Source organism: Theobroma cacao, chromosome 2 (genome assembly GCF_000208745.1).
Source record: "Theobroma cacao cultivar B97-61/B2 chromosome 2, Criollo_cocoa_genome_V2, whole genome shotgun sequence".
Taxonomy (NCBI): Eukaryota; Viridiplantae; Streptophyta; class Magnoliopsida; order Malvales; family Malvaceae; genus Theobroma; species Theobroma cacao.
Window position 1 is genome coordinate 4,826,863 of NC_030851.1, and position 14,226 is coordinate 4,841,088.

Here is a 14,226-nt window from a genome sequence, read left to right on the forward strand (position 1 = left end):
GAATAGAAATTTCCAAAGAGTCACTGCACTAAGAATAAGGTAAGCATTTACATGAAAAGTGTCTTCGACTTTCAGGCACATAGATTCGAAAAGGGAGAGGACAAGCATGGGGTGGATCTTACTTCTAGCCCAACCTGAATCAAAAAGAGTATCTCATTGACTTGTCCAGGATTCCAAAAATATTCCTCAAGGACTTTATTAAAAAATACATCTCCTTACAACAGGACAGAAAAGAACACTACCACAATTTTACTTCCAACATGTATAGGATGTATCTCTTCATCTATACCACTTATGTAGGTCAATGGAGCTCCGTTGCTTTCCCATATACTTACGCACATCCTCCAGTACCTCTTGGCTTTATCCAGATGAATCATTCAAGCATATTTACATTAGGGTCTTGTAAACTAGGATCTATGAAACCTACAAGACCATAACTAGGCAGTTGCTACTCCAGCTTCACCTCAAGTTAAAGCAATGATCAGCTGGTACTCTAGCAGCGCATGTCTTCACTGATCAACCTACTAGAGACCTTAGACCTTCAAGAAAGATGTGAGAAAAATGAAGATATAGGATAGGAGCAGGAAGGCATGGTGCCGTTTATTTTTGATGAATATGATGAACACTAAAGATGACTAAGGCATGGGCAAGAAAAAGCTTACAAAATCCCTCTTACAGAACCTAAGAAAAGAATATGTGCCTATTGCACATTGTCGCACTCCGTACAAGGTCCAACAGAGGAGGAGCAAAAGAACATCATATATCATGAAGATTCATGCCAAAAATGACCATTTCATACTAAAAAACAAGAGAGAGCAAGAAAGCAAATGCACTTGCAGCACAGGGCAGACAGGGAAAGATGCCAGAGAATAAAAGCTAATGCAGATGGGAACACAATACAAGATTGCTCTTAATATATCCTTAAACTAGAACTCCAGAAAAAGAATTCTTTCTATCAAATGCTATAGGGTCAACTTAACATAGTAGTCACAACTATGTACATCAAAGCAAATAATAACTAATCAAGCAAAAGATGAGAAAAGCATCCATCAATTAATAAGATGAAACTAAAACTTTGGCATTGCCAGATTTAAACTCATAACTTTCTTATTTTCAACTTGCAATGCCAGGTTAGTTTGCCACAGCAGTTAATGATAAAGTCCCTACATATCAACTATCAACTTTACTTATCACAAAATCTACTTCTATTGCTTACCAGAAAAATATGAAAAATAGTGAGTGAAATCACACATGTTATCTCATCCATGTTAGAAGTACACAAAAGCATATTCTTACAGATAAACAAGGTTAAAAAAATCAACCTTTTCTCAAAAGTGAACATATTATCGGGAGGAAAGCCTTTGGTGCAAATCATCCGCCAATGCCTGTCTCAAGCTTTCCCCAAAATAATAAAACTGCTTCTCACTCTCAAGCACCCTTGCCAGAGCCCCATTTTCATCAGGATCCTTCCGAATCTCAGGCTCAGGCTCTCTCGCAATCTGACACAAATTATGCAACACACAACAAGCAACAATCGTTTGCGGTGCATGATTGAGTCCCACATTCAAATCTTGAAGAATCCTCCACCTTGTTTTCAGTAGCCCTATTGCGTCCACCACCACAGACCTCCCTTTCATCAGCATCCCATCAAACAAATTTTGTGCCGGTGTCCCAGCCCCATCCGGAGAGAAGGGTGTCATCAAAAATGACAATAAAGGATAACACCAATCTCCAACAATATAAGGCCTAACATGATGACCCCTAACATTGATCATCTTATCCCAGACAATATCCCCTGAAGTAAGCCTATTATACAACAAACTATCCCTAAAATGCGTAGCATCATCTGCCCCACCAGGAGCTTTAACACAAACATCCCAGAAAATTTTTCTATGGTCAGCAACAACCTGAAGCAAAACTGAATCATACCCGTATTTGGATTTATAACAATTCATCAAATTCCTGTCAAGTTTCAAGCCACGGACCTTCATCGGGCTTCCATCAATAGCTCCACAAATGTTGGGCAGTGAAGTAAGTTCCTCGAAACCCTGAGTAGTTTCGATCAACCTTCTGCGAGAAACTGGGATCTTAATGAACTCCGGGTAGAGCTTAGTGGCCAAGAGACGAGTCACCATGTTCGTGATTTTTGAAACGAGGTAAGGGTCCAGAGAAGAGCGTGAAGCGATGGTTTTAGCAGAGTAGCCATGGGAGAGACGGGAAAGAACCATGGCTACGGCGTAATCAGAGGGAAGGGAAAGATTTGAGGCGGTTATAAAAGGTTTGAGCTTCTCAACCACGGTGGTAAAAACGGGGTAGGAGAGTCCGTACAAGGACCGCCATAGGGCGTCACGGAATTGGGCGTCCATGGTCCAGATGTGGTCGGTAGAGAGAGCACGAAAAGCTGAGATGGAGAAGTAGGAGGAAGACGAAGGAGAAGGAGAAGGAGAAGGAGAGGAATTGGGTTCTCTGTTCTCTGACGAAGGTGAAGAATTCTTGGATCCTTTCTTGGAAGAAGAAGTGGCGAGGAAGGAAAGGAGGGAGGCAAGGGTGAAGAAGAGAAGAGGGGCAGGGGAAGAGGAGGAAAGCAGAGAGGAAGGAGAGGAAGGGGAAGGGGAGGAAGTGGGAGGAGGCGAAGAGGAGGCAGGGGAAAGGAGGGAAGTGGTGGGGTCAAGAGAGTTGTGGAGGTGAAGGAGATTTGATAACATTAGCAAGAAAGTTTCATCCATTGAGAAAGGAAAGGAGGGCGACTTACTCTCCAGATTCTGGATTTCGGAGCGTTAGGGTTTTTGGGTTTGGGGAAGAAAACGAAGATGGGGGACTTGGGTGTGAGTTTTGGGTTGGGGTTGGTCTTATTTTCACTTGAATGCGGAGAAAAACATCAACTTTGACACCATTATGTTTACCTCCTTTCCTTCTGAAATCTTTCTGCAGAGGGAGGCAAGGAAAAGGAACTTGGTTTCAGCCGAAGCAACAACCGGAGGGTGTGAAGAGAGTTTTGATTAGCTAGGTCACCTTGTCGGGGAAATCTAGTGAAGGAGTGGGCTCACAGCTGGTGTGGCATGGGAGTCAAAGCAACAGAGTGTCTTTCCTTTGTCACTTGATCGGAACATCATTCATGTTTCAGAACAAACCTCGTTTTTCACTTTGGGTGTTTAAATTTATGCAGCTGAAATCTGTACAATCTTCAATTAAGATTCCCATTGTTCATTACCTGCTCTCTTTTATGGAACTAAATTATCAGATTCTATGCATTACTACATTCCCACTTGTTAATGCCTTTTCTTTTAAATATCCAATTCCAAACTCTTTTCATTTACTTATTCTCCATCTCTTTTTCTCTTTTTTTTTTTTGTTCCTATAAATGTTTATTGTACTTCAAATACAGTGTGTCAAACATAACAAAGTCTGAGATAAATTTTGTTGATTATGATGAATATATAAAGCTATTCAATTAATGTTCAATTAAGTTTAATATAGCAAACTAAAATTCAATTAAATCTACTTCAATGAATATACATGTAAAAATAAACATTTGAGAGGAAAAAAAAAAAAAGAAGCAGGGAACAACCAATTTATTTTCATAAGATAAACTGCTCATAAATTCTTAGTGATTTAAACTTTTTTTATATCGCATCATGTAATTTGATTTTTTTTATTAATATTTTCTAGATACGTTATATTTTTAAATAAAATTATATTTTTAATTTCACTCAATGATATTATTAACATATTTAAAAGTATTTTCCTAATTTTATTTGATAAAAATAAGAATTTAACCTTTATAAAAAAAATGTAATGCGGAAAAAGTAAAAATCATATAAAAGTAATTAGAGCTTATATTTGTTTCTTAACTTTTCCTATAAACACTATAAACAAATCTTTATTTATAGTAAAATCACAATATATGGATTTTAAAATCATATTATGATATATCATGAGATATCCTAATTTTTTATATTCAATATTAATTTATTTAACTGACCTTACATAACATAAACTTACAGTAGACAGTAGCCTTAATACAGAAAATACTGTCATCAAATTTATTTATTTATTTATTGCCGAAAGGAAGAAGATACGGCTATCTTTCTTATGAAATTGCCAACGGAAAATAAGAAAAAGGGCCGACCCAACAACCCGGTTGAAGCGAGATATCCGTTTTGTCGGTTTTGGATCCAGTCACCGGTTAAACAGGAAGCAAACCCGCTCGATTCAATTCCCTTTTGAAACAAGGAAGAAAGAATCTAGGGTTTGACAGCAATTCCGAAAATCATCAATAATTAGCACCCAAATTTTGAATAATTAGCATCCTAACGGTTCAGATTGTCGCAGCCATGACTGAGGTACTCCCCAAAGCCTTCTTCTTTTAATTTTATTCGCTTACAATCAATTAGGAAATTGAAACCTCAGCTTTTCACTCTTTTTTTGTTTTAATGCTTGAGATTATGGATGAATTCCCCTGATTTCTTTTATACATTGTGTGTCGTGATTAAATTACAGTAAAATTTTGAATGGATTAAGTGCCTTTATTGTTTTGTAGTTCTTTTGTTTTTGCCCAGTTATTTGCTTGTATTTGCATTAATTTTCTCTTTTTTTTCTTCTTGTGTTCAGTATTGGGTGAGTCAGGGTAATAAATGGTGTGATTTCTGCAAAATCTTCATATCGAATAACCCATCAAGTATTCGAAACCATGAGCTGGGTCAACGGCACAAAGAAAATGTTGCTAAGAGGCTTACTACTATGCGGAAAGAGAGTGCAGCCAAAGAGAAAGAACAGAAGGAAGCGGTCCGTGCACTTGAACAAATTGAAGCTGTAAGTAACCTAACCTTCTATATGGTTTTGCTTTATGCCTTTTGCTTGTTTTAATAATTATTATCACTTAACAATGTTTGCCAGAAAGCTAAGCGGAGTTATCAGAAGGATGTTGCAAATTTTGAGGCAAGAGATTCTAATGCTCAAGCATTAGATGGTCAAGAAGGTAAGTACAAGTCATCTTCAACTTCCAATCTTTTAAGATACTTGTTATGGTTGTAATCCAAGTTTTTGGAATATGTTAAGCATATGATTATGTTGCATCCAGATCATGGACTATTGTCTTTGTTAGTAAGTTTTTTATGAAATTTTTATTTGCAGTCATTACCTGCCTGATTTTATGGTCTTAAAATCATTTTATTCGGCTTTGGGCTATTAAAGAAACTGAGCATGAGGATGACTCACAGAGGAGTGAGAAGTTTGTTTAATTCATTATTGTATTCCGTTTAAATAGGAGAATGTCAAACCTAAGTTTAGCTGAGATAAACAGGTACATGAAATTGAGGCATTCTTCATGCAGCTGTGTTACTAAACTTACTTGATTAACAGTGGAGTTTTGGAGTTTGGATTATAGCACAAAAATGAATGTCTAAGCTAGTTTATTTATTACACTTCTTTCAATCATGAGCATGAGTCTTGTTCAACACATTCGGTTGTGCCGATACTTTCCTAGACATGATTCAAGATACCTGAGCTCGAACAGTAAAAAAATTTCATTGGTTGCATTCTGGTCCAAAGTCACTTTGCCTGTTTCTTTGTCTTTGGTGGTTTGCCATGCTTTTTTTTTTTTTCCAAAAATCACTCTAGATATATTTGGTACAAAACTTACTTTAGATTTTAGGTTTAGTCTTCTATCGCACTGCAAAAGCTGCCATGCAGACCCTGCTTAACTTTTGTTTTTGTGCTAACTTGGTAGTTGATGCCCAAGAAGCAGGCCTGATGGATATGTGGCCTTAATCCCTATCAGGTCCAATGTCTTATTTTTGGTTTACAAATCGGGCATTTTTTATTATTATTATCTGAATGCATATGATATTATTTGGTTTCTGTATCATTTTTACATTGAGTTTAGTGCTGTTCTAATTGATATAGTTTGATGCAGACTGGGACTATGACAGTAGTTCAGGCTATTACTACAATCAAAGCAATGGTTTATACTATGATCCAAAGTCAGGCTTTTACTATTCTGATGCTATAGGTATGAATCTGCAATTGGACTTTAAAGTTTTTCACTTTCTTTCGTCTCTGAGATAATCTATTAGATTATATGTTATTTGTGGTATATTTTACTTAGAGGGAATGCAACAGGGAGGTGGGTGACACGGGAAGAGGCATACTCCACGACTCAAGTTTCATCAAATCCTAAATCAAAAGATCTTAGTTTGAAAAAGTCATTTCCAACTTCAGGGGTGCGACCAGTTGCAGAAAGCAAAAGTGCTGCTAAAAGTCCAAATGACGCTGCACCTGGGCCTGTCGTTTCAGCTTCTTTAAATCCCATGAGATCTGCTAAAGGTGCTCCATCATCACTTGCTGTTAAGAGAAAAAGGCAAGATGAGAAGCCCAAGGCTATATCTAAAGAAGAGGACGCTGCACTAAAAGCAAGGGAAGCTGCAAGGAAGAGAGTTGAAAAGAGAGAAAAACCATTGCTTGGTCTGTACAATGGATCTCGCTGATTGGGACTGGCTCAAGCAAGCATCCTGCCTCTTCTTGATACAAAGGGTATGCTTCAGCATGCTATTCAACTTCTTTTTTCTTCTCCCAATTTGGGAGTGGGGAAACTTAAATTTGACCACATTCTACAAATGTTGAACAACAGGATGAGCTATAATTGAAGTCTTGTACTCTAATCTCTCTTTCTGCTAGATCCCTATTAAGAAGCTTGTGCCTTTTAACATCTATCCTTTTTTGTGTTCACTATGGAAACTAAGTGTCTTAAAGGAGCAGATGAAACAAATTAGCTTGTATTGTAGCCACATAATTGATTGCCCAGGCTGTTTGCCTTAATGTGTTGATTGTATGATATTTTAAGCAGGAAATTTGGAGACAAAATTGAACGTGTCTTTTAGTTAGCTAAGTTCAAGTAGCTTTTGGTTGTCTTATAATAGTAGCTGCTAATAATTTATGCTTCAGAGGGGAAAGTACTGAGATCAGACCCCCTGGGCTTTAGGCTTTTGTGTGAGAAGAATGGGATGGAGAGATAAGCGGACATTGTTCTTTAACATGCATCTTTTTTTAATTTCTTCTTTACAACTAGAAATACCAAACTGGTTTATGGTCTTAGGTTGACGTACTTTAATTGCATTTCATTGCAGATACTAGGAACATGTATTAGCAGGTCACAGATATCTTGCATAGCATGCATTGTGTGTAAAAAATGAAGTAATGAACCGATATGGCAGCTCTGATCACATTCCTTTTATTGTGGAATATTGATTTTAATAGGAATTTGTGGTGTGTGCTAACAGCCAGTGAATTCAACAAGTGTTTGTGATTCTCCAGTCATTTGCAATGTGTAACTTAAAACTCTCCTACGCTTGTAACATCTGTGCCTTCTTTGTGCTTTTGCTTTTATTTTGGAATATCAGCTGCATTTCAACTTTTATGGAATTTGTTTACAACATTTTAACCAAGAAAATTTGAACCAAATTTGTGTATTTGTTTATATAATTATGGGAATTTAATTTTTCCATGTATCTTTGTTAATGAGAGTCTAGAAGCTCACTCAACCCTTAAGACCCGAGTTCAGTATATTGCTCGTTATGGAAAAGCTGTAGATAATATAGTCTTATGTTACTGGAGCATGGGTGAAACCATTGTGGTTAAGCCGGGGCACCTAGATTAGATCTCATGCAGGGCCACTAAAACCAGAATGGAGCCTAGCGAGATGGTTGTGATTCAACAGGAATGCGTATGTATAGCTGATGAATGGCTGCCTGCCTAGCCTTGGTTGATAATTTCTGCCACTTCAGTAAATGTGTGCACCCAAAACCATTGAGCAGTAGAGAAACTTGTTTTATTGGATCCAGCTTGGGCTATGAAGCAGGACTTTGCTGGGCTTTTTGTTCCCGGAAGGACAGAAAAACGATTATTTCAGACGTAACATGACGTTGACTTCTCAATACAAGGCATTATTTACAAAAGTGCCGGATTATTAATTATTTTATTTAGAGAAGGGATATCGATGTTTTTTTTTTTAAGTAAGGGATTATGTATGAATTAATAAGTTAAATGTTTTGATGTGTACCGAGTTACTAAATTGAGCTAGCTGCTTTTCTTTTCTTGCAGGCCCCTCTTTCAGCGTTTTCAGCCATCTCTTTTTGCTGCTCCACCCTTTAATTTTAATATATTTGGTTGTTGAAAGCCGTGAAATGAAGAAAATATTGCTGCTCATGGAGGAAGCTCTTCTCCCACTCTGCCTTTGTGTGAAAATTTTTATAAGAATTAATTAATGAAAATTATGTACTATTAATGAAAATGAAGTATATATTTCCATGAAAATGCTTGAAATTGCTAGACAAGTTCCTTTCTTACTGACTCTTCCCACCTTGATTTGGCCCATTTCTTTGACTCGTGAAGTCAAGGAAATCGGCAAAGGACATGTAAGATGACATTGAATATTGGTGTACATTGACCACGTGGCATACAATGGTACCCCCTTTTTGGTTTGAGTCAAAAACATAGTGCCTTGAGTCAACCAGCGTCCGAGCAAATGTACACAGCTCTATTAATGCAACCTTGAAACTTGTACATATTTGGGGCACCATTAATTCATAATTTTATACATTATCACTATCATTTGCACTTTGTTTATTGACCATTTATGATGAAAAAAAAGTTTTCACTTTTTTGAATCTGCTGCTTGTGTTTTTTTCAATATCATCACTCAGTCAAATGGGTAACTACCATTGAGAATGGGGGATGAACCTCCATTAACGATCCATCTTGCAAAGAAATGAAACGAACTGTGGGGTAGGGTACTTATGTCTTGCTTCTCCTCATCTTCTCCTAAATTTGCATCAAAAAAACTACTTTTGACTTGGTCTTTGTTAACTTTCCAAATCCCTTTTCTCTTTCTCTTCCCACGCTTCTCCAAGAACACCCATACTCAATCCCTTGAAGATCAATCATTTTCCAAGAAAGTCGCCCAAGAAAATTCAGTCAAAAGATTGTATTCCACGCCAAACAAGGGGCATTGATGAACATTTGATGGAAGTAAAGGTAAAGCTTAGTCGAGTGAACGTACTTGTTAATTAAGCATGAGTGTAGATGTCTTGCTTTGTCAAGCAAGAATTTGGTGCAAAATGCATTAGCTCTTCATATACCTAAAGTAGATGTAGACAGGCAGAGCCATAAATAAATTTAAGTTAATGATCCGCTTTTGTTATAATAAGGGGTGCCCCATTTTCACCATTGACTAAAGTTTGTCACTTTCACTAAGGCTCTCTCCCGTATCATTGATTGGTTCTTGGGAAATTTCGTTCAGATTTACTAATCGCTTGATTAACTTAAACACGATTCTCTCTCTTTGGAAAAGAATGCTTGCATACGAAATATTCCATGCATAAATAATATTCAAATGATCAGGTTATACATATTTAAGCAGGTAAATCAAGTAAGAGACGTTTCTTGGGGAACACAAAAAGTGCAGAATGATGACTGCATTTAGAAATATCAGAAAACAAAGTCCTTGAAAGGGTTTAGTCCATCCCGTATATGATTCTCAATTTCAAAGGTTTTCAAGGTAATAACAAGAATTTCCATTAATTAATCTGCTCTAGCTCTCAAGAAAAAGCTAAGTGTCTTCAGAGATGTAGAGAGGGGTGTGACCAGGCTTATTGATCGTTCAAGTGCTTGTAAATGATATGATAAAACATAACAAAATTGCAGTCCCCTAATCAGACTTGAAACTACTCATGCAGTCATCGCTACAATCATGAATCAATATCATTGTCACCAAACAACCATGCAATGCAAGCCAAGAACTCTGAACAAAAACAGGCACCAACCTTGCGATGTTAACATCGTGTTCATCAACATCATTGTCATTATCATTACCATAAATGAGACAAACCTTTTCTTTTTTTCTAATATGGAAATTTTTTGCATATTAATATGAAGTAGGGTTAGAGCCATTATTGCATCACATATCATAGGCAACAGCCATCCTAGCTCTCCTTTCTTTTTTTTAACCTTTTCCGCTCTAACCACCATGATTGCAGGATTTGATGTGGGTCTCCTAAATAATCGACATGGCTAGACTTTCTGTAAAGCTAGCATTGTATGCATGGCTGGTTGCTCCTTCTTTTCCCTACAGTGAGATATAAATCCCTTACAAAAGCAGAACACTGTAGATTAATTATCTACCTCTTCCTTTACTTAACTTTTGTTCTCATTTCTCTAATTGGTATTCATTGCATCAGACTGTAATAAGAAGCGAAAATGAAGTTATCGCAGTCATGTCTATGATTTGGTTACCGGTTATAATGACTAGGCTGCATGCTATATTGATTAAAGACCCTTTTTGGAGCTGAATGTGAACTGTCGTCATCCTAATTATGAACATCTGATAAAAACTAAAACGATGCAAAAATGAAGGTGAACTATCAAGCAAGTCGAATTTTACCCACTTGAGCCTATTGCATTATATATAAATAAAATCCAGTTGCTGGCCAGTAGCTGCTAAATGATTACATTTGTGTGTTCAAAGGTTGGTGGAACTGGGAACTACCTGTACTTCTAATGGGAAGTGTTTTATGGTGGCCATTCTGGAGGTTTTATTATCTAATTTTACTTTTCTATATGTCCTTTTTGTTTCTGGTTTTAAAACAGAGAATGGTACGAACTGAAAGCATCACAAAAGAAGTTAAACACTTCACCATCATTAAGGCAAATTGAGATGATGTTGTGCAAATTTTTCAAATGCCTGCTTTACCATTCTTTACACACAATTTGTTCTTATTTCCTTGAAACTTTTAAGTACCAAGGACGAAAGCAAGTTAAATGGGTTGAATTTTTAAGGCAACGCACATGCGTTGAGCCATTTTTAAAATAAGAGGCCGTTTTGGCCAACAGTTCATCATTGCTGCTTGGGGTTTAATGGAAAAATCATATTAATGGTCACAAAATGAAGGGAAAAAGGCAGGTTTTGGTAGTTTGGATTATCTGTTTTGATTGATTCTTTCCACCTTTTGTTTGACTGCAAAAACCCAATTACACTACTTTACACTGTATAAACATCATTATTCCACAACCTAATGATTATGGTATAGAACTAGCTTTCCCCACTCCCATGTGTGGTGCTAATATTCCTTTTTCCTCCCCCTTTTTCCCCTTATCTTTTGGCTAAGCCATGCTGTGTGATATTATTCTCCAACATTTCAACTTTCCTGAGATCTAGCTTGGAATGCGTAAACTAACGTTTTCATTAAAGAGGAAAACTAATCAAGCAACCATTTTCCCGGTGTAGATTGATTAATCTGAAATTGAAAGTTCACACCTACCAGATATGCAATTTGGAACCCAACCGATCAACTCAACCAAACCAGCGGCTGCTTAAACTAGCCTGGTTTCTATGCATTGAAAGTCTGCCTCAGCTCAAGGACAAGCAGATCTTTAACATCTGCTTTCAAATATAGAAAATGCCATTAATGTTGGCTCTGTTTGGAAATACTAGCACCTGCTATAGTTGACATTAAAAGAAAATGTTATTGGCAGGTCGTCAAGTTAATTACTTGATGATGAACAGTTAAGAACAAGGTTTTGCCTTTTGTTTAAACATTAATACATAACTACCCGAATAAACCCAACAAAGAAGTAGTTTAAGACATATAATCTATAGCTGTCCTTTTTATCTGTGATGTAATTTCATACAATTTGAGTTGAGGTCCAATTCATGGATAGAGACACTGTATAAACAAACAAATAGATTGTGATTCATAACCATATGTAATTTTTTTTTTTCATTTTTGAAACATGAAAGAAAGAGATTTGAAAACTCTATGTTCAACAAAGAAACACCAGATCAGGAAATCTTGATCATCCACGTGTCAAAGACCCAATACCCCTGGAAATCTCATGCATTCCAGGGTTGAACCCCAAGCATCCAAGGAGGCCCTGCTTGTAAGGCAGAAAAGTCTTCCTCCTCATCTCCTCTGAGACAGCCCGGTTCACCGTGTAATGCAACTCGTGAGCCGAAACCGGTGCTCTCCTCCTGGAACTGGACACTGAACCAAGGCTCTCAGTGGAGCGGAAGCTCGCAGCTTTGACATCCTCTGGCTCTTTCTTAGACAGCAGGGCATATTTCCTAAGGGGATCTTTACTTGTTGCTCTGCCTTCTGATGCACTCCTAAACAACAAAAAGTCTTTCAACTTCCATTTTCTGTTACCTTTTGAAAATGAAATAGCGGACAGGATTGAAGAAACGTAAGATTTAGGATTGCTTGTGGTGGAAGCAATAGTCTTTTCGGATTGTGATGAATTTTCCTCTTGCTCGAACATAATGTCAGACACTCTAAAAGGAGACAAAGATCTGCTCTTCTTGTGAACGTAGTTGTAGCTCACAGATGATGAAGACGAACCAGAAATTCTTTCTCTCCCTCGTTGTTGTGATTGTATGTTCTTTTGCTCCTGTTCTTGCTTCTGTTGTGGCGGTTCTTTGAGTACTAGCCCTCTTCTACGAGTCTTCTCTATCGCTGCTTCAAATGGATCAACATCTTTCTTCCGAAAAGTTGTTGATCTTGGAGACTTTGGAGACCTCGGAGAAGAAACGGTACTTGAAAACTGTTCATAGCCAGGCGGGGGTTTCAGAGGCCGAATCTTTCCACCATCGAAAAGCTCCTCAGCAGACAAAGAAGTTCTCTCTAACTGCCCACTAAAGTTGAACTCGAAATCTTCACACCCATCACCATCATCATCATCATTGTTGCTCTTATCTTCTCTGTCGACTCTGCCATCGAAACATTTTCTTTTGGGGGTACCAGGCTTTTCCTCCCATTGGAAAGGAACCGCAGATGAAGAACTGGTGGCATGAGATACATCGTCACGATAGAAAGAAGAGGCACGAGTGGGGCTGGTTGGAGCACTGAAGAAGAAATTGCCAAAGCGTTGAGGACTTGAAGGAGCAGTCATGTATGGAGATGAACATGTGCTATCGAAGTTGAAGTCCACTGCGGGAACCGGCACCACCACTTCCATCTCCATTGCCTACTTGGGTTTTGAGAACCAGGGTAAAGATAGAAATGGGGGAAATTTATAAGGAGATAGGGAGGAAGGAGCGAGGAGGAGAAAGGGAGGAAGGAGAGGGGAAGGAGGAGGGGGGGAGAAAAATTGACTAAGGGGAAATTGGTTATGACTCACGAGGAGCCGCCTTTATAAATCTACCTACTGTTAAATGTGATATAATAATTATTGTCTTCTAATCTAGGTGTTGAAGCTTGCATTGTTGCTTCAACTCTCACCATTCATTTTTTTTTTTAGCCATCCTTCCTTTCATTATATTTTTGACTAAAATATGAGTTAATTAAGAACCTTTTTCAGGTTCAAGATAATGCTTTCTTTAAATGTTGGGATTACATTTTTTGTTTTATCTTTTAACTCAAGATTACCATAAAATAACTTTTAGCTCATGGGTTTAATTTCTAAATCAACATATATTAATATTTAGCTCTCCTATGATAATTAAAATTGAATTTAATTACCTGGACCTTAGTTCTCCTTATACCACATGAAACGGGTTGGGTTTTGTTCACATTTTTTTTTGTTATAAATACTTCTAATATAACAATTACCATTCACATGTATATGTAAGATTTAAGTTATTAATCATGAATTTTTCACATGTCAATAGGATAATTGTTATATTAAAAAATATTTATCTAAAAATGCAACGAAAGGAGCCGTACCCAAATTAAAACATCAAATTTATGAATGGTTATTGATAATAGTTAAGGTTCGATTATAAAAAATCAAAAGCTACCAAAAATGGCCGCATAATATTTCTTTGTTTATTTTCCCCTTTAATGTTTTTTTTTTATTGTGGATTTAATTAAATGGAGAAAAGATGATGATTAATTTGATTACGACGTTTAAAAAGTAGGCAGCCATGTAAGGCCCTGAGTTATTAAATATTAAAATGCTGATTTGGTGTAATAAGATGAGTACTTGTTATTTTGACAGGTGAGAGCATCCATCATCGTGCAGTGTATGCGAATCACAAATATAATTGGTTTGGAACATCTTTTTCCTTGGTGAAAGAAGATTTTATTCTAGCCTGGGCTTTCACTGCATCATTTGGCTGGAATGGGGTTCATTAGGTTGGACAAAATGAGTGCCATTTGGCACATCTCTTGATTGATCCAAAAATGAAAACTAGCTATGGCCGGAAGAGTTTCATTTCAAGCACTCAAACTGGCAATC

The 14,226-nt window shown here is 37.2% G+C and overlaps 3 protein-coding genes across 3 annotated transcripts; 1 reads left to right on the forward strand and 2 right to left on the reverse strand.

The window, feature by feature from the left end:
- On the reverse strand, positions 6 to 3,244 carry LOC18607900 (putative nuclease HARBI1). The gene is made up of 2 exons (XM_007042310.2): positions 1,323 to 3,244; positions 6 to 539 (listed from the first exon to the last, which is right to left on the reverse strand). Exon 1 carries the CDS (start codon positions 2,724 to 2,726, stop codon positions 1,344 to 1,346), a length of 1,383 nt encoding a protein of 460 aa, XP_007042372.2. The 5' UTR covers positions 2,727 to 3,244; the 3' UTR covers positions 6 to 539; positions 1,323 to 1,343.
- LOC18607901 (zinc finger protein ZOP1) lies at positions 4,001 to 6,870 on the forward strand. Its single transcript, XM_018116614.1, has 5 exons — positions 4,001 to 4,343; positions 4,612 to 4,812; positions 4,897 to 4,978; positions 5,915 to 6,010; positions 6,121 to 6,870. The coding sequence occupies exons 1-5, from the start codon at positions 4,335 to 4,337 to the stop codon at positions 6,483 to 6,485; spliced, it is 753 nt and encodes a 250-aa protein (XP_017972103.1). The 5' UTR covers positions 4,001 to 4,334; the 3' UTR covers positions 6,486 to 6,870.
- LOC18607903 lies at positions 11,691 to 13,160 on the reverse strand. The gene has a single exon (XM_007042313.2). It carries the CDS (start codon positions 13,009 to 13,011, stop codon positions 11,848 to 11,850), a length of 1,164 nt encoding a protein of 387 aa, XP_007042375.2. The 5' UTR covers positions 13,012 to 13,160; the 3' UTR covers positions 11,691 to 11,847.